Source organism: Callithrix jacchus, chromosome 16 (genome assembly GCF_049354715.1).
Source record: "Callithrix jacchus isolate 240 chromosome 16, calJac240_pri, whole genome shotgun sequence".
NCBI classification, from domain to species: Eukaryota; Metazoa; Chordata; class Mammalia; order Primates; family Cebidae; genus Callithrix; species Callithrix jacchus.
In genome coordinates, this window is record NC_133517.1 from 76,940,846 (window position 1) to 76,962,051 (window position 21,206).

Sequence of the window (21,206 nt, forward strand, 5' to 3'; positions counted from 1 at the left end):
AATCTCCTGGTCTGGGAGGAATAAAGATTCATCTGGAAATGCGGTATCCACTCACCTTCTGCAGTTTCACTGGGAGCTGCAATCCTGAGCTGTTCCTACATGGCCATCTTCCCTGTAATTCATCTTACTGCTGTTTTCAGAACCATCCTGAACACCTAAGTTAACAAGATGTTTAAGGAATGGTCTCTCTTCTCTAAATAAAATCTTATTTGCCAGTATCTCTCTTAAGTAAATACACTCACCTGGGTGTGTTCTAATGGTTTCTGAATACAACATGACTCTTGCCTCCGTCTTTCAGTTAGGCAGTCTTCTGTCGCAATATAACTTTTCTTCAAGGCCATAGTATTTATATGTTTGAGTTTACTGTCAGCTAAAACTCCTGAGTCTTTTTCAGGTATACTGTCAAATCATGTCTCCTCCTTCCTGTGTGCTTTAGTTGTATTTTTATTCAATTGCAAGACCTTAAGTTTACTCCATGTTAAATTTTATCTCCAGCCTTTTAAGATCCTGATTTTACCGTCTTAATGTATTAGTTAGCCCATAGCTTCAGGACATGTGCACATTTAATTAAGTATACTTTCTATACTGTTACCCAAGTTATAGTTGGAAATGTTGATCTTTTATTCTTGATCAAAATCACTATTTTATTTCCAACTGCACCTTTGCCTTTGATGTTCCCATCTGATTCTTTTCATCTCTTGCCCAAGTGCATCTTAAATATTTGGAATAACATTTTTGCTTCCTTTAGCCAGCCTTTGCCCATTCCACCTTTGCCCATTCTGCCCCTTAAAATGCATTCATGAAATCTTTTTACAACTTAACAAAGAATTTACGTCTGTCTTTAGTAATTTCAGCTATTGGCAAATCTCTATGTGTAAATCAAGTTCTACAAAATTGAGAGGTCATTGGGAAAGAAATATTAAAAGTCAGAATAACATAACATGATTAAAGCATAAAAGGAAGTATTGACACAAATGCTATGGTAATTACTATAGCAATAATATCTGTAGTATTACTGCAAATGAAGGAAAATAACAGCACAGCCAGTAGTGAACAGCTACCATCATGTATATGTCAGCTGGTAGTTTCAGTCCCGTTTAATCAGATGAATGGGCTAATCTGCCTTCCAGGAGCTCCAATTGCCAGCTTAAAAGGGCAACCAGACCAGTGTATTTTGTATGGAGAGCCGCCACGCTGGGGCGCCAGTAAAACAGCTGCACAGTCCCAAACAGTGGCGCTAGCAACCTGTGGGGCTCCTCCACCTGGGAATCTCCTGGTCTGTGAGCAATAAATATTCATCTGGAAATGCGGTGTCCACTCACCCCCTGTCAGTAGTGCTTTCTCACTGATAGATGAAAATTCAAAGTCCTTTACTAGTCATTGGAAACCAGTTTCCACTGCTGCTTCAGGGTTCTTCTTAGACAACATACTGGTTTTTCACTCCTTTCTGCCTTTGTATGTTTTGTTCCCCTGACACTGAGGAATTCTCCTATTTATCCGTTAAAAATTGACTCATGTCACATTTTCTGGGAACCTTTTCTGTTTCCCCATCACTGAAAGAGTTGATTGCTTTTGCTTTCTGTTGACTCTTCACTTACACTTTGGACATACTACTTTATTATGCTCATAACACTATATTACAATTACATATTCAAAATTCAGCTTCTAGTTGTAAAATTTTTAGGACATACTCATTTTAGAAAATGTAGAGACATTTAAAGAGGGAAGTAAAATTCACTCAGATCCCATGACTTAATATTTTAATACATAGTCAGCACTCTATATCTATGGATTCCACATTGTGGAAATAAAAAAGTTTTGTTTTATTTTGTTGTGTTCTTTGAGATGGAGTCTTGCTTTGTCACCCAGGGTGGAGTGTAGTGGTGCAATCTTGGATTACTATAACCTCTGCCTCCCAGGTTCAAGGGATTCTCCTGCCTCAGCGTAATGAGTAGCTGGGACTATAGGCATACACCACCATGCCCGGCTAATTTTTGTATTTTTAGTATGGATGGGGTTTCACCATGTTGACCAGACTAGTCTTGAACTCCTGACCTGAGGTGATCTGCCTGCCTTGGCCTCCCAAAGTGCTGTGATTATAGGTGTGAGCCACTGCACCTGGCCCATAAATTTTTTTTTTAAGTTTTATCAATACTGAACATGTATAGATGTTTTTCTTGTCATTGTTCACTAAACAATATAGTATAACAACTATTTGCATAGCATTTACATTATATTGGGTATTATAAGTAATCTAGAGATGATTTAAAGTATATAAGAGGATGTGTGTAGGTTATATGCAATTACTACATCGTTTTATATCAGGGACATGAACATCTCTGGAGTTTGGTATCCTCAGGAGGTCCTGGAATTAGTCCTCCACAGATGCAGAGGGATACCTATATATTCATGTTTATATCTTTTTTTGCTCAATAGAAAATTTCAGAGAACCTTTTTCTAAATATTATTTTTGGTTACTAAGTAGTAGTGTATAAAATGATTTACGATACTTGATCTTTGTTCTGTTTTTTTTTTTAATGAAAATTTTGGCTTTTCTAAAGGGCTGGTAAACATCTTGTTATTTCAGTTCTTGTTTTTGTTTTAACTTTTAAGTTCAGGGGTACATGTGCAGATTTGTTACATAGGTGAACTTGTATCATGGGGGTTTGTCATATAGATTATTTCCTTAACCAGGTATTAAGCCCAATAACCATTAGTCATATTCCTCTCTCAGCTCCCACCTCCACCCTCCAATAGACCCCAGTGTGTGTTGTTTCCCTCTGTGTCCATGTGTTCTCACCATTGAGCTCCTTTGGTTTTCTGTTCCTGTGTTAGTTTGCTTAGAATAATGGCCTCCAACTGCATCCATGTTGCTGCAAAGGACATGATCTTATTCTTTTTTTTTATGGCTGTGTAGTATTTCATGGTATATATGTACCATATTTTCTTTGTCCAGTCTACCATTGATGGGCATATAGGTTAATTATATGTCTTTCTTATAATGAATAGTGCTGCAATGAACATACATGTGGATGTGCTTTCATAATAGAACAATTTATATTCCTTAGTGTATATACCTAGTAATGGGATTGTTGGGTCGAATGGTAGTTCTGTCTATGTAGGACTTTGAGGACTCTCCACACTGTCTTTCACAATGGATGAAGTAATTTATACTCCCACCAGCAGTGTAAAAGCATTCCTTTTTCTCTACAACCTTGCCAGAATCTGCTTTTTTTTTTTACTTTTTAATGATAACCATTCTGACTGGTGTGAGATGACATCTCATTGTGGTTTTGATTTGCATTTCTCTAATAATCAGTGATATTGAGCCTTTTTTCATGATTGTTGGCCACATGTATGTCTTCTTTTGAAATGTGTCTATTCCTGTCTTTTGCCCATTTTTTAATGGGGTTTGTTTTTTCTTCTTGTAAATTTAAGTTCCTTATGATGCTGGATATTAGAACTTTGCCAGATGCATAGTTTGCAAAACTATTCTCCCCTTCTCTAGATGTCTGTTTACTCTGTTAGTTTCTTTTGTTGTGCAGAAGCTTTTTAACTATATCCCATCTGTCAATTTATGCTTTTGTTGCAGTTGCATTTTGTATCTTTATCTGCATCATGACATCTTTGCCCATGCCTGTCTTCTTGTTGTTATTATTTTTTTGGGGGGGATTTTTATGTTCTTAATACTTTAAGTTCTGGGGTACATGTGCAGCTCATGCAGGATTGTTACATAGGTATACACATGCCATGGTGGTTTGCTTCATCCATCCCCCGTCACCTACATCAGATGTTTCTCCTAATGTTATCTCTCTCTACATTGATTTTGTATCCTGAGACTTTGCTAAAGGTGCTTATGAGCTTAAGGAGATTTTGGGCTGAGATGATGGGGTCTTCTAAATATACAATTTGTCTTCTGCAAATAGAGACAATTTGACTTCCTCTTTTCCAAATTGAATACCCTTTATTTCTTTTTCTTGCCTGATTGCTCTGTCCACAGCTTCCAATACTATGTTGAATAGGAGTGATGAGATAGGACACCCTTGTCTAGTGCCAGTTTTCAAAGGGAATGCTTCCAGTTTTTGCCCATTCAGTATGATATTGGCTGTGGGTTTGTTGTAAATAGCTTTTATTATTTTGAGATACGTTCCATTGATACCTATATTATTGAGAGTTTTTAGCATAAAGGGCTGTTGAATTTTGTGGGAGGCCTTCTCTTCATCTATTGAGATAATCATGTGGTTTTTGTCTTTGGTTCTGTTTATGTGATGGATTATGTTTATAGATGTGTGTATGTTGAACCAGCCTTGCATCCTCAGGATGAAGCCCACTTGATTGTGATGGATAAGCTTTTGATGTGCTGTTGGATTTGGTTTGTCAGTATTTTATTGAAGATTTATGCATCAGTGTTCATCATGGATAATGGCCTACAATTTTCTTTTTTAGTTGTGTCTCTGCCAGGTTTTGGTATCAGGATGATGTTGGTCTCATAAAACTAGTTAGGGAGGGGTCCCTCTTTTTATATTGTTTGGAATAGTTTCAGAAGGAATAGTACCAGGTCCTCTTTGTATGTCTTGTAGAATTTGGCTGTGAACCTGTCTGGTACTGGGACTTTTTTTGCTTGGTATGGTATTAATTGCTGCCTCAACTTCAGACCTTGTTATTGGTCTCTTCACAGATTCAACTTCTTCCTGGTTTAGTCTTGAGAGGGTGTAAGTATCCAGGAATTTATCCATTTCTTCTAGATTTACTGGTTTATGTACATAGAAGTTTTTGTAGTAATCTCTGATGGTAGTTTGTATTTCTGTGGGATCAGTGGTGATATCCTCTTTATCATTTTCTTAGTGCATCTATTTGATTCTTCTCTCTCTTTTTTTTTTTATTAGTCTGGCTAGCAGTCTATTTTGTTGATCTTTCAAAAAACCAGCTCCTGGATTTATTGATTTTTCAAAGGGTTTTTTATGTCTCTATCTCCTTCAGTTCTGCTCTGATCTTAATTATTTCTTGTCTTCTGCTAGCTTTTGAATTTGTTTGATCTTGCTTCTCTAGTTCTTTTAATTGTGATGATAGGGTGTCAATTTTCAATCTTTCCTTGCTTCTCATGTAGGCATTTAGTGCTATAGATTTCCCTCTAGACACTGCTTTAAAAGTGTCCCAGAGATTCTGATAACGTTGTATCTTCGTTCTCATTGGTTTTGAAGAACATCTTTATTTCTGCCTTCATTTCATTATTTATCCAGCAGTCATTCAGGAGCAGGTTGTTCAGTTTCCATTTAGTTGTGCAATTTTGAGTGAGTTTCTTAATCCTGAGTTGGATTTGACTGCACTGTAGTCTGAGAGACTGTTATTATTTCCATTCTTTTGCATTTGCTGAGGAGTGATTTACTTCCAATTATGTGGTCAGTTTTAGAGTAAGTGTGATGTGGTACTGAGAAGAATGTATATTCTGTGGATTTGGGGTGGAGAGTTCTGTAGATATCTATTAGGTCTGCTTGGTCCAGGTCTGCGATCAAGTCCTGGATATCCTTGTTAATTTTCTGTCTTGTTGATCTAATATTGACAGTGGAGTGTTAAGTCTTCCACTATTATTGTGTGCGAGTCTTGGTCTCTTCGTAGGTCATTAAGAACTTGCTTTATGTATCTGGGTGCTCCTGTTTTGGGTGCATATATATTTAGGATAGTTAGCCCTTCTTGTTGCATTGATCCTGTATCCATTATGTACATTCTTTGTCTGTTTGATCTTTGTTGGTTTAAAGTCTGTTTTATCAGACACTAGGATTGCAAGCCCTGCTTTTTTTAGCTCTCCATTTGCTTGGTAAATCTTCCTCCATCCCTTCATTTTGAGCCTATGTGTGTCTTTGCATGTGAGATGGGTTTCCCAAATACAGCACACCAATGGGTCTTGACTCTTTATCCAATTTGCCAATCTGTGTTTTTTGATTGGGGCACATAACCCATTTATATTTAAAGTTAATATTGTTATGTGTGAATTTGATCCTGCCATTTTGAAGCTAGCTGGTTGTTTTGCGCGTTAGTTGATGCAGTTTCTTCATTGTGTCAATGGTCTTTACCAATTGGTATGTTTTTGCAGTGGCTAGTACTCGTCGTTCCCTTCCATGTGTTTTTTTTTTTTTTTTTGAGGCGGAGTTTTCCTGTTGTTACCCAGACTGGAGTGCAATGGCACAATCTCGGCTCACCGCAACCTCCGCCTCCTGGGTTCAAGCAATTCTCCTGCCTCAGCCTCCCGAGTAGCTGGGACTACAAGCACGTGCCACCAAGCCCAGCTAATTTTTTTGTATTTTTAGTAGAGACGGGGTTTCACCATGTTGACCAGGATGGTCTCGATCTCTTGACCTTGTGATCCACCCGCCTTGGCCTCCCAAAGTGCTGGGATTATAGGCGTGAGCCACTGCGCCCGGCCTCCTTTCCATGTTTAATGCTTCCTTCAGGAGCTCTTGTAAGGTCAGCCTTGTGGTAACAAAATCTCTCAGCAATTGCTTGTTTGTAAAGGATTTTATTTCTGCTTCACTTATGAAGCTTAGTTTGGCTGGATATGAAATTCTAGGTTGAAAGTTCTTTAAGGATGCTGAATATTGGCCCCCACTCTCTTCTGGCTTGTAGAGTTTCTGCCAAGAGATCTGCTGTGAGTCTGATGGGCTCCCTTTGTGGGTAAACTGACCTTTCTCTCTGGCTGTCCTTAGCATTTTTTTCTTCATTTCAATCCTGGTGAATCTGACTATTATGTGCCTTGGGGTTGCTCTTCTTAAGGAATATCTTTGTGGTGTTCTCTGTATTTCCTGGATTTGAATGTTGGCCTGCCTTGCTAGGTTGGGTAACTTCTGGATAATATCCTAAAGGGTGTTTTCCAACTTGGTTTCATTCTCCCTGTCACTGATCAAATGTAGATCAGGTTTTTTCACATAGTTCCTTATTTCTTGGAGGTTTTGATTATTTCTTTTCACTCTTTTTTTCTAATCTTGCCTTCTCATTTTATTTCATTGAGTTGATCTTCAGTCTCTGTTATCCTTTCTTCTACTTGATTGATTCAGCTGTCGAAACTTATGTATGCTTTGTGAAGTTCTTGTGCTATGTTTTTCAGCGCCATCAAGTTGTTTATGTTCTTCTCTAAGCTGGTTATTTTAGTTAGCATTTCGTCTGACCTTTTTTCAAGGTTCTTAGTTTCTTTGCATTGGATTAGAACATGTTCCTTTAGCTCAGAGAAGTTTGTTATTATCCACCTTTTGAAGCCTGCTTCTGTCAGTTGGTCAAACTCATTCTCCCTCCAGTTTTGTTCCCTTGCTGGTGAGAGTTGTGATCCTTTGGAGGAGAAGAGGTGTACTGGTTTTTGATGATTTCAGCCTTTTTGCACTGGTTTCTTCCTATCTTCATGGATTTATCTACCTTTGGTATTTGAAGCTGGTGACTTTCAGATAGGGTCTCTGAGTGGACGTCCTTTCTGTTGATGTTGAAGGTATTTCTTTCTGTTTTTTAGTTTTCCTTCTAACAGTCAGGCCTTTCTGCTGCAGGACTGCTGGAGGTCTACACCAGACCCTGTTCGCCTAGGAATCATTCATGGAGGCTGCAGAATAGCAATGATTACTGCCTGTTCCTCTGGTAGCTTCATCCCAGAAGAGTATCTGCCAGATATCATCCAGGGCTCTCCTGTATGAGGTGTTTCTTAGGATATACAGGGTCAGGGAGCCACTTAAGGAGGCCATCTGTCCCTTTTCAGGGCTCAAGTGCTGTGCTGGGAGCTCTGTTACTCCCTTCAGAGCTGCTGGGAAGCAATGTTTAAATCTGCTGAAGTGGGATGCACAACCGCCCCTTTTCCCAGGTGTGCTGACCTGGGAAGGTGGGGCTTTGCTTATAAGTCTCTGATAGGCTGCTGCCTATTTTCAGAAATGACGCCCTGCCCAGCAAGGAGGGAGTCTAGTCATAGTCTGCCTGCAGAGGCCTTGCTGAGCTGCCCTGGGCTCTGCCCAGCTGCTGTGTAAACTTCCTTGCAATTTTGTTTACACAGGCAAGGTTAGAACTGCCCTGTAGTGGCAGGTGCTCCTCCCCTCACCAAGCTTGACTGTCTTGGGTCAAGCTCAAACTGCTGTGTTGGCTGCTAAAATCTCAAGCCAGTGGCACTCTTTTGTTGGGGTGGGACCCGAGCCAGATCACTTGGTTCCCGGCCTTCAGCCTCCTTTTTTTCAGGGGAATGGGCGGTTCTGTCTTGAAGGTGTTCCTGGTGCCAGCCAACGTGGCCACCCCGTTTTTTGCCAGAAACCTGAGGCACTGGCTAAAATGGCCACCCAGTTTTGTGTTGGAAACCCACTGCACTGGTGTTGTCCACACTGACGGGAATCTCCTGGTCTCTGGGCTGTGAAGACTGTAGGAAAAGTGTATCTGAGCCGGAGTGCTGGAGTGTCTGGGAAAGTCCCCAGTGGCCTCCCTTGGGTAGGAGAGGGAGTTCTCTGGTCCTCGCACTTCCCAGGTGAGGCCACACCCCCCCTGCTTCGGTTTGCCCTCCTTGGGCTATACTCACTGTCCAACCAGTCCCATTAAGATGAATGTGGTACCTCAGTTGGAAATGGGGAGATGACTGACCTTCTATGTTGCTCTCGCTGGGAACTGCGCTCCGGAGCTGTTCCAATTCAGCCGTCTTGGCAGATTGTCACCTGTTTTCTTAATGTCATTGCATCAGTTGTCTTCCAGGGTTTTTATAGTTTTGGGTTTTATATTTAAGACTGGAATCCATCTTGAGTTAACTGTGGGTATGTGGTATAAGGAAGGGGTCCAGTTTCAGTTTTCTTAATATGGCTAGCCAGTTCTCCCAGCACCATTTCTTGAATGAGGAATCCTTTCTCCATTGCTTTTTATTGTCAGGTTTGTCGAAGATCGTGTAGTTGTAGGCATGTGGTCTTATTTCAGGGTTATCTGTTTTGTTCCACTGGTCTGTGTGTCTGTTTTTTGACCGCTACCATGCTGTTTTGGTTACTGTAGCCCTGTAATATAGTTAGAAGCTGGGTTGCATAATGCCTCCAGCTTTGTTCTTTTTGCTTAGGATTGCGTTGGCCATTTGGACTCTTTTTTGGTTCCATATGAATTTTGAAATATTTTTTCTAGTTCTGTGAAAAATCTCAGTGATGGTTTAACAGGAATAGCATTGAATCTATAAATTCCTTGGGCAGTCTGGCCAATTTAACAATATTGATTCTTCCTATCCATGAGCATGAAATGTTTTTCCATTTGTTTGTCTCATCTCTGATTTCTTTTGATTATTAAAAAAAAGATTTTTTTCTTTTGAGTTGGGATCTTGCTGTGTTGCCCAGACTGATCCTGAACCTCTGTGCTCAAGCAATCCTCACACCTCAGCCTCCCAAAATACTTGGATTACAGGAATTGAGCCATCACACCTGGCCTTCATCTCTGGTTTCTTTGGAGTAGTTTGTAGTTCTCCTTGTAGAGATCTTTCACTTTCCTAGTTAGCTGTATTCCTAGGTATTTTATTCTTTTTGTGACAGTTGTGAGCTGGATTACATTCCTGATTTAACTCTTAGTGTGACTGTTGTCGGTGTCTAGGAATGCTAGTGATTTTTTTGCTAGTGCTTTTTCCACATTGATTTTGTATCCTGTGATGTCTTTATCCATTGACTTTTTCCGTATATGTAGGATTATTTAAAATCTCTGGAAGTGTAATGAGTTTCAAGATCAAAGGAGTGATCATTTATAGGTCTTTTGATAGGTATTTCCAATCATTAGTTTACTAAAGCATAGGAGAGCAGACAAACGTTTGTTATCCCAAATCTGTGTAGGCACAGTATTATCTTAAAAAATAATTTGATGATAATAAGACTGTTGTCTTTTGATATGCAGCTGGATATTTATATTTAGATAATAATGAAGTTTCATTGTTCAGCATGATGCGCATTCAGTGTTTGTTGAATTAATTTCAATGAAAAACCCTTGCCCAGAATTTAAAACAAATTTTCTCTTACTCCTTCCCATACTGGAGGAAAGAATGTAGTTATTTTTTACTAGTAAAAATCAGTTGAATGTTGCATTACTCAAGTCATCCCTTGCTCAGAATTTTACATTAGCTTTCCAAATACTTCAGAATAAAGTCCAAACTTCTGAAATATATTGTCAATGGTATGTTAGAATTTGCCATCTCAGTTTTCAAACTAGGAAGATCATCTTTTAGCATAGAAATTGTATTTTTTTCCCCGTGGAGAGAAAGAATGTAGGAATAAAGAAGTCTAGACAGGCATTTCTGTTTCTAAAACTGAAATTCCGTGAAAAAAGAGAATATCAATTTTAAAGTTACGCATCTTTCTCAGCAAACTTCTAACTTTGATAAGTTTTATTTCTAAAACGTGTTTACTTAAATCATCTTTAAAATATATTTCAAATTTTATTGAAGGGAACATATGGAAAGAATCACATTTAGGTAATCTTAAGATTTTTTACAGACTCCATGCTGACTTTCCAATTTTTTCCCCTTCTTGAAAATCATTTGGACTTTGTTTATCTATTTAGGATAATAGAACCTTACAACTATGTATTTATTGTTTTTGTTTTAAATTGCCCAGTCTCTTTCACAAATATTTTTTCATTTGACTCAGAAATCTTGTGAGGTAGATAGTATCATTTTTTTCATATGAGTAAAATGATATGCAGAGAAGTAAAATCAGTTGCCTAATATTACTCTGTGGTCACCGACAAAACCTAGATTCCAGATCTGCCTCTTAAGAAGCTAAGCTGCTTTCAGTACTATTCAATGTATATTTTGTAATTGCCTCTTTTTTCATTTATAAAGAATAATTGATCTGAACACAATGAAATACTGTATTACTTAGAGCCAACATATAGCACTTAGAGACCTTTACAAACTGCTAATGGGAAACATGGTTATTTGCTGTCTAGAGTAAGAACTTGTTATCAGAACCAAGTGTCTACCAACGTTTTCCCCAGACCTAACCCATAGCTTATACAGTTTATCTAATTTGGAAAGGAACATGAAATATTCTGGCTTGTTAAATCAAATAGTAATAAACTACCCCATAATGAGTGGGTGAATTAATAACTTAAAATTTAGATAGAAATATACTTATGCCAATACATTTTTTCAAGAAGTAGAACTCTTTATGATGTAATGTTAGTTGACCATTTAACATTTTTAAAAGCCTAGATTACTACCTAATTTTGAAAACACTAATGAACAGCATAGTTTTCAGAAACAATTTATTAAAATATTTTCTTATTATAAAAGAATGATCAGTTTAATCATACAATATCAGCCTATGCCCAGTTTTAATGTCTTTGCTTCTTTTAACAGCTACCCAGGTGGATTTAGACAAGTAACAGCTGCTCAGCTTCACCTGAAGGATCCAGTGGCAGTAAGTCTCTTGCATTTACCTATATTTTCAAACATGCAAAGTACATTCCTTTTATATTCTTACTTTTTTTTGCTAACTTGAATATTGTTTTTTCTCAGAGTTTATTATTAACATCTCAATTATAGATTTATTCTTACAGGTCGGTCCATTTTTTTCTTGAAAAAAATAAAGTTCTTAAAAATATATCTCTCTTATTGTATTATATTTTATCTTTTTGAAGACAGATTCTCACTCTGTCACCCAGGCTAGAGCACAGTGGCACAATCATAGCTCACTGTAGCCTCAAAATCCTGGGCTCAAGGGATCTTCCTACCTCAGCCTCTCAAGTAGCTGGTTGATTTTGTATCCTGTGACATCTTGATCCATTGACTTTTTCCATATATGTAGGATTATTTAAAATAAATCTCTGGAAGTGTAATGAATTTCAAGATCAAAGGAGTGATCATTTATAGGTCTTTTGATAGGTATTTCCAATCATGTACACATGACCACACCCTACTAAAATTTTTAATGTTTTGTGGAGACTGTGTTTTCCTATGTTGCCCAATCTTGTCTCAAACTCCCTGGCTTAAGCCATCCTCCAACCTCAGCCTCCCAGGTGCTGGGATTACAGGGGAGAACCACCACACTCAGACATTATTCTATTTTTAATTTGTGTTTTTAAAGACAGGGTTGTGCTATATTGCCCAGATTGGACTCCAATTCCTGGACTCGAACAATCTTTCTATTGTGGCCTCCCAAACAGCTGTGACTATAGACACCCTGCTTGTTTTTTGTTTTTTTTTTCCTGTCAACTTTTTCTTTATGTATTTTGAAGGTTTAGTGTTAGATGAATTTAAGATTGGAATTATAATCCTTCTAAACAATTGATCAGAGTTAATATGTACTGATCCTCTTAATCCCCAGTAATGCTTTTTACCTTGAGGTCTATTTTTTCTGATATTAATATAACTACATTAGCTGACTTTTGATCAGTGTTTGCCTCATACATTTCATTGTTTAAACTTGACTGAGTTATTTCATTACGGATGTATTTATTGTCAACATCATGTAGCTAGATTTTTTTTTTCCTGTTTTATTGCCTTCTTTTAGGATGGTGTGAATTGATTTGTTATAGGTCTAAAGTTCATCAGTATTTTTACCTTCCTTCCTAATCAATGAAAGCCCTTAGAAGATTTTTTACTACCACCTTCCTTCCCCATCTCCATGCTTTCTTTGTTGAAGATTTAAAAAAAAAAAAAAAAAACCTCTTCCAATTGAACATTCTTGTTATTGTTTTATTCTGTTATTGATATTTTTAAATTTTATTTTCTTACAATCCCTCCTTGTAACTCAGCCTGCCTTTTGGTATCAGTTTCCTTTTCCTTGAAGAACTTATTATTGGCATTCATATAGTAGTCACATTCTCTTAGCACTGAACTCACCTTTTTTGTCTGAAACTGTTTATTTTTGCTTTCATTCTTGAAACATAGTTTTGCTATACATGAAATTCTAAGATAACCATTACTTTTTTTCTCTCAGCTTTTTGAAGCTATTACATCTGGAATTTAGCTTCTATTACTGCTTTTGTAAATCAGATGTCAATTTAATTGTTTCTTTATGCGTACTCTTCTTTTTTTTCTGGATATCTTTAAGACCTTTTCATTGTCTTTGGTTTTCGTATCTTTCTACTGGAGTCTTATTTATTTGGTGTGAGGACTGGTGTCTTCAGTTATGGAAATGTGTTAGCTCTTAAATCTTCTAATATTGGGTCTGTCTCTCTATTCTCTGTTTCTTCCCTTTGGAAATCTGGTTATAATAAGAGTAGACAGTTGCATTTTATTGTACATGATTCAGGACCTTTTTTTCATACTTAATGTCTCACTGTCTCTGTGGGGCATTCTCAGTAATTTCTTTAGATCTGTGTTCTGGTTCCATATCTTTTCACCTGTCTCTAATCTCATTAACCTTTTTCTGAGGTCCTAATTTCAATTAACTTTTTTCCCTTTGTTAAAGTTTTATTATTTCGTTCTTTTTCAAATCTGCCGGTCAGTTTTGATAGTCTTCTGTTTCTTTATCATGTTTTGGTTCACTCTTGTATTTCTTTATGCTTATTAAACATAATTCTTAGCATTTATATATAATTCTAGTATTTGTGGCCTTTGTAGGTCTGCAGTTTATAATATCTGCTCAGTATACTTGATAGGCTCATGTACCTTGAAACTTCATCTCTGAGAATTCTTTAAGATCTATGTTAAAAATGATTTTCCTCAAAAAAGATTCACTTAGCTTATGGCAACTGCATGCAGCTATACCAACCTAAGATTTCCTTAAGCTAAACTTTAGACCTAGAGGATTTTGATCCCTGCAAAAAGGATGAATTTGGGGCCTCAAAACCTTGTGAGGTCAGTTTTGTTTCATACGTTAAAAAATATTTAAATAAACAATATTATTAGCTTCGCTAATGTTTGTTACTTTATGTATTATTTGAGTTATATACTGGAAGAAGTTCTAATTCATACATTAATCACCAATTTTTCTAAAAGCAAAGTCTCTTGTTATTTTACGATTTATTTTTCCTTTTACTATTGATAGACCTGACCTTTCAACTTTACTCACAGGATAGATAGCATTTTTTTCCTATTAGAGACTATTTTATCTTTTTACTGCAATACATTAATAAGTTGGCTAAGTGTTAGACCTGAAAATATCCCTTTTTGTTTTCCTAAAATAATGAATAAAAATAAATATATATTGTCAGGATGCAACCATTTGGCACAGTACTGCCTAAGATTTTCTTGGTAGGATTTTCTTGGTAGGATTTTCTTGGTAAGATTTTCTTGGTAGGATTTTCTTGGTAAGATTTTCTTGGTAGGATTTTCTTGGTAAGATTTTCTTGGTAGGATTGGGGAGAAGGATATTTTATTACAGTAAGGCCTGATACACCATTTAGAAGTTCCATGACTTACTGTTTATTTTGTATTCTTTATATCTGTTTTGTAAAAGTGTGCTCAGAGTTTGCTTCTTAGGAAATATTTAATGTTTTGTTTCATAACTAGTGTGTTTTTAAGCCTTACAGGTCAAAGTATATATTTTTTTGCATATAATAATATTAAGAGTTGTAAGGGCTGTTGTTAATATATACAGCCATTACAATAAAATTATACTTTTAATACTTTATAAATATTTGGAATGTTAAAATGAAAGTTTCTATTTTATGTTAACTACACTGGGAGGCAGTATAGTAAAACTTTTTCATGTTAAAAAATCGGTATTAGGTAACATTTGTAGAAAGTGTTTTAAATGACTATTTATGAACAGACTGAAATGGATTGTAAAATGTTTTAGGAAGGCTTAGGAAATATTTCAGAGTTAAATCCATTTGGATTATGACCTTATTAAAGGAGTTTAATTTTTTAAGACTAATTTTTACTATGTTTTGAAAAAGAATGGCTTGTCGAGGAAGAGATTTATTATTTACTTTTAATTCAAATACTAAGTGTTTGTCTAGAATAGTCGGCCTCTGCCAGTAGCCATAATTTGCCTATCAGTACTTACTGTGTGTGACCTGTCAGAGAATTTATTTGGCAATGCAGCCTTCTGATTATTAGCAGAGGGTTGGAATATTGTTTGTGAAATGTGTTAATTAATATTTAATAGTTAAATAGGTAATAGTTTTAAATATTTTAAATTTTTCATAGTGATGTAGATATTCTAATTTCAAATAAATATACCAATTTAGCCCTTTCCTTATGTGTTTTTTCTTTCTGTCATATGTTTTAGTTTCTTTAGGAGGTTCTGTGTCCTTATATTTTCTTCTAACATAGTTTCTCTATTTGATTTCCCCCCTTCCTATATATAATAAAGTTACTTCTGTGACACAAATGACATGTGCCCTGGGATATGAGTATATGAGGAAGGTCTTCAGTATTTACTAACTTTATCTTGTTCTATATTTTTTATTTTCTGAATTTTTTAAAACTTATACTTCATGTCTATACAGCTAGAATCACTTTTTCACATGTATGTGTTGTTTCATGTGTATTTCTTTGTTTACATACATTTGTATGTCTACCTTTTTTCCTCCCTGTTAGCATATAATCTTTTCACATCTTCTAGGTTTTTTAAATTTGAGTGTGGTATTTGCATTTTCTAATAGGGCAGATTTTTAAAATACCAACTTAGTAATTCAAATAAATACAACTGAATTTTTTACAAATGTGAAAATCAAATGCCATGTAAGGCTACTAATACAATAAAATTGCCTTTAGGATGATATTCAGAGTATGTAATTACTTGCTTATCCAGAAAAGATGCTGAATAGTCTTAACATTGTCAATTTCAGTTACAACTTTTAAAACTTTGAAAAATTTAAATGCTAGTAACTAAATCAGTTCTATACAGCAGAAATTTTTGCCATGATGGAAATATTCTGTGTCTACATTGTCAAACATGGTAGCCACTAGCCACATAGCAACTGACCGCTTGAGATGTGGCTTTTGTGACTAAGGAGCTAAATTTTTAATTGCTTTTAATTTTAACAACAACAACATAAATATATATATATATATATATATATATATATATGTATATTTAAATGATGTCTCAAAAACATAAAGTCTTAATACTAAGAGAAAATAGAAAATAGATGGAAAATGTATGGTATCCCATTAGCTTTTGCATGTAATGAGACTTTGTAGTCTGATTTGATGAGAGAATAAAAGCAATAAAAAGGCCTCTTACAATGTAACCCTGTTCTAACATGCTGTGTTTCAGTGGCTTTAGCTTTAATACACATCAAATTATATGAGTGCAGATGATAACAATCAATGATTTTTATCTAAAATTGGCACATATGAAGGTTATTTTTAATCTCCTGTTTTTTTCATTTTCTAAATAAACAATAAATTGAGCCCAAAAAAATAATTTGCAAAAAAAAAATGGAGCCAAAAAATTTAAAGAATTTAAAAAAATTTAATTACAAAGTAATAAAAGTTTCTTTTCTGTTGCTTCCACATATCCACTTATGTCTTTTTCTTTTCTATATTCATGTTGAATCGAAACCCCTCATTTTCATCTTTATCTCTAATTATGTTTGCTTTCTTACTATCCCAAGTCACAGTTTTCTTATTGTGTCCTATGTATGCTGTTTTTCAGATTGTAAAACTAGCTATTTATGGCATGCTACCAAAAAACCTTCACAGAAGAACAATGATGCAAAGGTTGCATCTTTTCCCAGATGAGGTAAGTCAGTGGTCATTGGTAACAATGCTTTTCCAAAATTTTCAATTAAATGTTTTCTTTTCTTTTTGAATAAATGCCACAAACTTATTTTCAAACATTTTATATCAACTTCTGAAATATTTTTGTATTTTTAAAGTGAATATATATGTATAAAAATGATAATTTTATTAATATTTTAAAACATAAAATGAACCTTAAATTTTATTTTAATCACTGCTTGCTTTTGAACAAGGAGCTATGATCAGAACCCCTGTTAAGGTACTTGTTGATAATGTCATTCACTATGAAAAAGTGTTAATTTAGTTCAGCTTTTATGTGACCAGTAGCAAAACTTCTGTGAATCATGGATTAATAGCTTAACTTTGGTTGTTATTATTTCTGTGATTTAACTTTAGAATACTTGTTCATACTCATAATTGATTCTGCTAAAAATTACTTGGAAAAAAGTATAAACACTTTTATTTATTAGTATTATATTGTTTTAAGGACTTTTCTCCTTAATACAATATAATGAAATACTAAAGCTTCTATAGTAAAATAATTGAGTGCAGTAGAGCCTGCCTTGCTTTGAATCTGTGCTCCATTATTCACTGACTGCGTGGACATGGGCTCGTTACTTATCTCTGTTTTCTAATCTGTGAAATGGACATAATAATAGTACCTATTTTATAAGATTGTTGTAAGGATTAAATAAAATACACTGGTAGATTGCTTAGAACAGGGCCTGACACAATAAGTGCCTGTAGCTGTCATTACCATGGTTATAATTGTCATTCTTGTTCATCCTGAAGGTATAATGTAGAAATTTATTCCAGAAAGGCCAGGTCTGGTGGCACACGCCTGTGATCCCAGCACTTTGGGAGGTCGAGATAGGCAGATCAGAAGGTCAAGAGATCGAGACTGTCCTGGCCAACATGTTCAAACCCCATCTCTACTAAAAATACAAAAATTAGCTTAGCATCATGGCACACAACTGTAGTCCCAGCTACTAGGGAAGCTGAGGCCGGGGAATTGCTTGAACTCTGGAGGTGGAGGTTGCAGTAAGACAAGATCATGCCGCTGCACTCCAGCCTTCTGACAGAGCAAGACTCTTGTCTCATAAAAGAAATTTATTCCAGAATATCGGGTTATAATGATTGTTCATGCTACTCATGTGCTCTTATTGTTAGCTTAAACAGCACACAAATAGTTATCAATAATGAGTACATTATATATGCTTTATCAAAATGATTAATTTATTTTCTTTGCAATAAATGAATAAGTAGAATAATTTTCTACTATTAACTTTACCTCTAAGGTAGCATGTATGGTAGCAGTATCATCATCCAAGGATACCTTCATTATGAAATTGCAAAAATTTAAGAACTCCTGTTTCTGATTGTATTGCCACATTTCTTGGTAGAAACCATAATTTCTAAAAGACACAAAAATAATATTTATTTCATTTACAAGATAGGTTTGAGTTTAGATATTTTAAGTATTCATGGTAGTTTAAATAGGAAATTACTTAATTTCAGACTATAAAATAAATGAGTCCAGTTCAGATATTCAGAAGCTTGACAGTACATTTGGTTAAGGCCATTGGAGAAACAGGCACACTCATACATTGTTGATGGTAGCACAGCATGGTACAGCTCATCTGGAATCCTGGGAATTAACTAGGTAATATTTAACAAAAATACATACATCAGGAAATTGATCCTTGATCCAGCAATCTCATTTATAAAAATACATCTTGGAAATAGACATGCACATGATTATTTTCGCTGTATTCATAATGATACAATAAGAAAAATAATGCTTATTTATAGGAAATAAATTATCGATTACTGTGCAATTTTTTTAAAAAAAAAGAATGACAGATATTTTGTGACTTGTTAAGTTGTGCTTTCCAGGATATGTTAAGTGAAAACAAACAAGGTAAAAAAGAATGTAGATGACATACTACGTTTATATGCATAAACACATATGTATGTTTACATACACACAAGCATATATTTCTGTGTGCTTCTTTTTGCATAAAGAAGAACAGGAAGAATAAATGAGAAGGCTGGCTACTACTAAACTATAGGTACAAAGAAATAAGAAAAGAATGAGATTTTTTCAGACACTATCTTTTAAATTTATTTTTTATGTTACTCATGTTAAAATTTTATATATTAGAAAAATAAAATGACAGCACCAATAGAATTGAGCATAACTAGTTCCCACATCTTGTTTTCCACGTGCTGTTTCCCTACCAAAAGGAACTTTGGAGAACTGATTGATTGGCAATTTTTTATCCTTGGAAAGAAGGGACATTATAATAAACTGGAGAACTGATTGATTCACGATTTGGAGCAGAGGAAGCTCTGACTCTCTGTAATTATACTTACAGATTTGAATATACCGAGGAAGTGAAAAGGACAGGTGACAGGATGTTAAATATTGTTAAATGCTTTTAAGTGAAGAAGCACGTTATCAATAGTATCTATGTGTTTTGTATATGTTGACAGTGACTCAGCCTATCCAAACCACAATTTGTAAAATGTATTTAAATTGCTTAAAATAGTATAAATATTTTGCTATATTGGGTTTTAGAACAAGCTTACAGTACAGTAAAGCTTTGTGATCCTAAAGTTATTATAAAATTTTATTCTGTTTCTCAAGACAATATGTCTTAAGACAACATGTCTTAAGAATTCGTCAAAACGATGCCTTATTTGATGCCATGTCCTTGGCCAGATATTGGATTCCCACTTGTAACAGTGCTCTCTGTGGAGAACTGAAATTACTGTATCATAATACTTTTATTGAAAATTTCTGTGCACACTAATGAGAAGAGGGAATTACATGTATTCTCCTTATAAGAATGCTTATAAGACACTTCCATATTGATACCTTACCATTATTTCAATAGAGTTCCCAAAATTTAATTTATCATCCAGTCTCACAGTACAGTTCATTCTCCCATGTTCCTTATTTCTGCCCCATGAGTACAATATAAATGTTCATTCTTTTGGTTACGCACACTCTTCATTTTATCATTCCTTTTTAGTCTGTCTAATTCCAATGCTTTCTTCTTTTAAAATGTCTTAGCTATGTGCTTTACTCTTTAGTGTGCTTTTCACCATCTAAATTCAAACTAAAAAATCTTACCTTGATTACTAAAACAGCCACTTAACTGTTGTTGTCTCCAGCTTTTCTCCACTGCAGTTCATTCTGATGGCAGGTCAATCTTCCAACTCTTCTTTTCATTTTTCTGAACATTGGATACATAATAGGGGGACGTGGTTCTGGTCAGGGGAATACAAATAAAGATACCTTGATTTGAGTCTAGAGAAACACATGAAAGATGAGGAGGTTGATAGAAACCATGGGTGTATGTGTGTGGAGAAGTGAAGTTTGAAAGATGGACTAGTGGTAAGGACACTGTCTAGCTAAGCAGGTTTAGCAAAGGAGTTAAAGATTTATCCTGAAAGATTTTAAGCTGAGAGGTGACTTTTCAAAAATATAAGCCTTTAGAAGGCATGATCTTTTTATTTTCCTTTATATACCCAGCATGTAGCACAATTTTTAGTTCTCAGAAGTTCACTAAATGTTTCTTAGGTAAATAAATGACTCAGAGATTTTTATTTTCAAAATTTTTTCTGGCCACAGTTGAAGCACTGATTGAAAGGTAGTGGCACTAGACCTGGTAGACCTAGTACATATAACTCTTCAGATGACCAGGCATGAGAATGAGCTACAACAGTGTCTTTTTGCAATTGAAAAGAGGGAAATAAACACATATTTTTTAAAAATAGGTATCTTATTATTATGGGATTACGTGTATTATTAATCTAATGTGCTTTTTGAGAATTTTTACAAGGTTTTTATTTTAAAGACTTTATATTTTCCTTACTCTGTGAGCATTCTTTTGCTCATTTTTTTAAAATTTACTATTAGTAATTTATTGCTAAGAAAGATATTTTTTAAAAATTAAGTCTAAATTTTTTTAATGTAGGATATTCCAGAAGATATTCTTAAGAATTTAGTGGAAGAGCTTCCACAACCACGAAAAATACCTAAACGTCTGGATGAGTACACACAAGAAGAAATAGACGCTTTCCCAAGATTGTGGACTCCGTAAGTGTTTCTCTTCTTCTTCTCTTTTTTTTTATCTTTTGATATCCTCTGTTTGCTCAACCAAATGATTAAATAAGATCCTTGAGGGTCGGGAAAAGTGATCTCATTTTTTTGCTCCCTTGGAAATTCAGCAGCTACTACCTACAAATAAACTGTAGATGTAGACGTTAGAACCAAAATTTGAAGCATTAAGACCTTGCTAGATAAGTGCGAGGATGTTCATTGGTGCCTGTAATTGACAAATATTTTGTTTGGGTTGACCTTTCTTGGACTGATGGTAGTCTTTAGGAAAGATATATGAATTGTTATTAATCTAAAATGAAATGATTCTCGGTTTTCCACATTGTTTTATAAACCAAGACTGTTATCTAATGAAAAGTCATTCATTCTGGATACTTGTTAATAGTCTTGGTACAAATAGAAAAACAAAATTAAAAAATACTTTTTCCTCTCCTCTATTCAGTTTTCTCTACCTAGGGTCCATAAAACTGC

The 21,206-nt window shown here is 35.1% G+C and overlaps 1 protein-coding gene across 3 annotated transcripts in view; it reads left to right on the forward strand.

Annotated features, from left to right (window-relative positions):
* The window catches only part of MRPL13 (mitochondrial ribosomal protein L13), a 68,571-nt gene that overhangs the window by 17,389 nt on the left and 29,976 nt on the right, over positions 1-21,206 (forward strand). For all 3 annotated transcript variants that reach the window (XM_054246783.2, XM_054246784.2, XM_002759273.6), the window contains exons 4-6: positions 11,324-11,384; positions 16,521-16,607; positions 20,593-20,714. In XM_054246783.2, coding sequence (XP_054102758.1) covers positions 11,324-11,384; positions 16,521-16,607; positions 20,593-20,714 — 270 coding nt within the window. The remainder of the gene's footprint in view (positions 1-11,323; positions 11,385-16,520; positions 16,608-20,592; positions 20,715-21,206) is intronic.